The 1,058-nt window shown below is 54.7% G+C and overlaps 1 protein-coding gene across 1 annotated transcript; it reads right to left on the bottom strand.

Annotated features, from left to right (window-relative positions):
• On the bottom strand, nucleotides 1-739 carry Tco025E_10214 (putative retrotransposon hot spot (RHS) protein; the record flags this gene model as incomplete). The annotated part of the gene is made up of 1 exon (XM_029376998.1): nucleotides 1-739. A coding segment is annotated over one exon (739 nt), but the record flags the coding sequence as incomplete, so codon positions are not given.
• Between the last annotated feature and the right edge of the window lie 319 nt (nucleotides 740-1,058).

The following is a 1,058-nucleotide window of genomic DNA, read 5'->3' as shown; positions in this document are numbered from 1 at the left end:
CCCTTGATTCCTCTTCTTCCCGCCTTATCCTTTCTCGTTCTTCCCGCCTTATCCTTTCTTCTTCCCGCCTTATCCTTGCCTCTTCACGTATTGCCCTTTCTTCTTCTCGCATTACCCTTGCCTCTTCGCGTATTGCCCTTTCTTGCTCTTCTTCCAGCCTTGCCCTTGATTCCTCTTCTTCCCGCCTTATCCTTTCTCGTTCTTCCCGCCTTCGTCTTTCTTCCTCCTCCTGTCTTACTCTTGTTTGCTCTGCCTGCCCTGCCCTTTCGTTTGCCTCCGCAGCGGCAAGGGCCGCGTCAAGTTTTGCCCATGAAGCATTGGAGACGATCTCCTTTTGTGCAAACCCCTTCCAACGTTGGAGCGTACCCACTCTATGGTCCATTAGCTTGTATGCATCTTCAATCGCCTTGTAAGAGGGCAATGACAGTATTAGGCGCAGTACATTCTCATCTTCGATAAATGTATTGGGGCTTACAATAAACGCTTCGATAGAAAGATTTTCGTTATCCTCCAGAACTCCTCTGCCGCCCAATGTATTACGGAGAAAATCATTCAGCGTGATCTGACTGAGTTGTCCTTGTCCCCAAAGCAGAACTTCCTCCACAGCGCTGTGAAGGGTCCAGTGTGGCTGCGGCAAGTCGCTGTGAGGCGCTGACCGCGCCCGCTGCTGCCCCTGCGGCACATTACTGGTGGGACGCCCCCTTCCACCACCGCGCCCTCTCCCTCTTCGCCCTGGCATGGTCTCCTTTTACTACTACCACTTTCCTTTACTTCGTTGGTTGTCGTTGGCTCGCGTCGCAGCTGGACACCCACCACCAGCCAAAAGGAGAATGAGGGGGCAAAAAGACGTAATAAAAAGGCACAGGCGCCGCACACACTTGCCCCAGCCGCGACAAACGAGGGGAAAGTGGCGGCACAGTTCCCGCGGGAAGGGCAGCGGCTTCCGCCACTTTGCGGCCACCGCGCCGCCCAGTGAGCCCCACCCAGACACAAGCTTCTTTTTCTTCCATTTTCGGGCCGCACGCCATTCACGCATTGCCTTCTGCCTTCTGCCTCTC

Source organism: Trypanosoma conorhini, assembly GCF_003719485.1.
Source record: "Trypanosoma conorhini strain 025E chromosome Unknown Tco_14.4_contig_01536, whole genome shotgun sequence".
Lineage (NCBI taxonomy): Eukaryota > Euglenozoa > Kinetoplastea > Trypanosomatida > Trypanosomatidae > Trypanosoma > Trypanosoma conorhini.
This window is presented reverse-complemented; position numbering and strand designations above follow the sequence as displayed.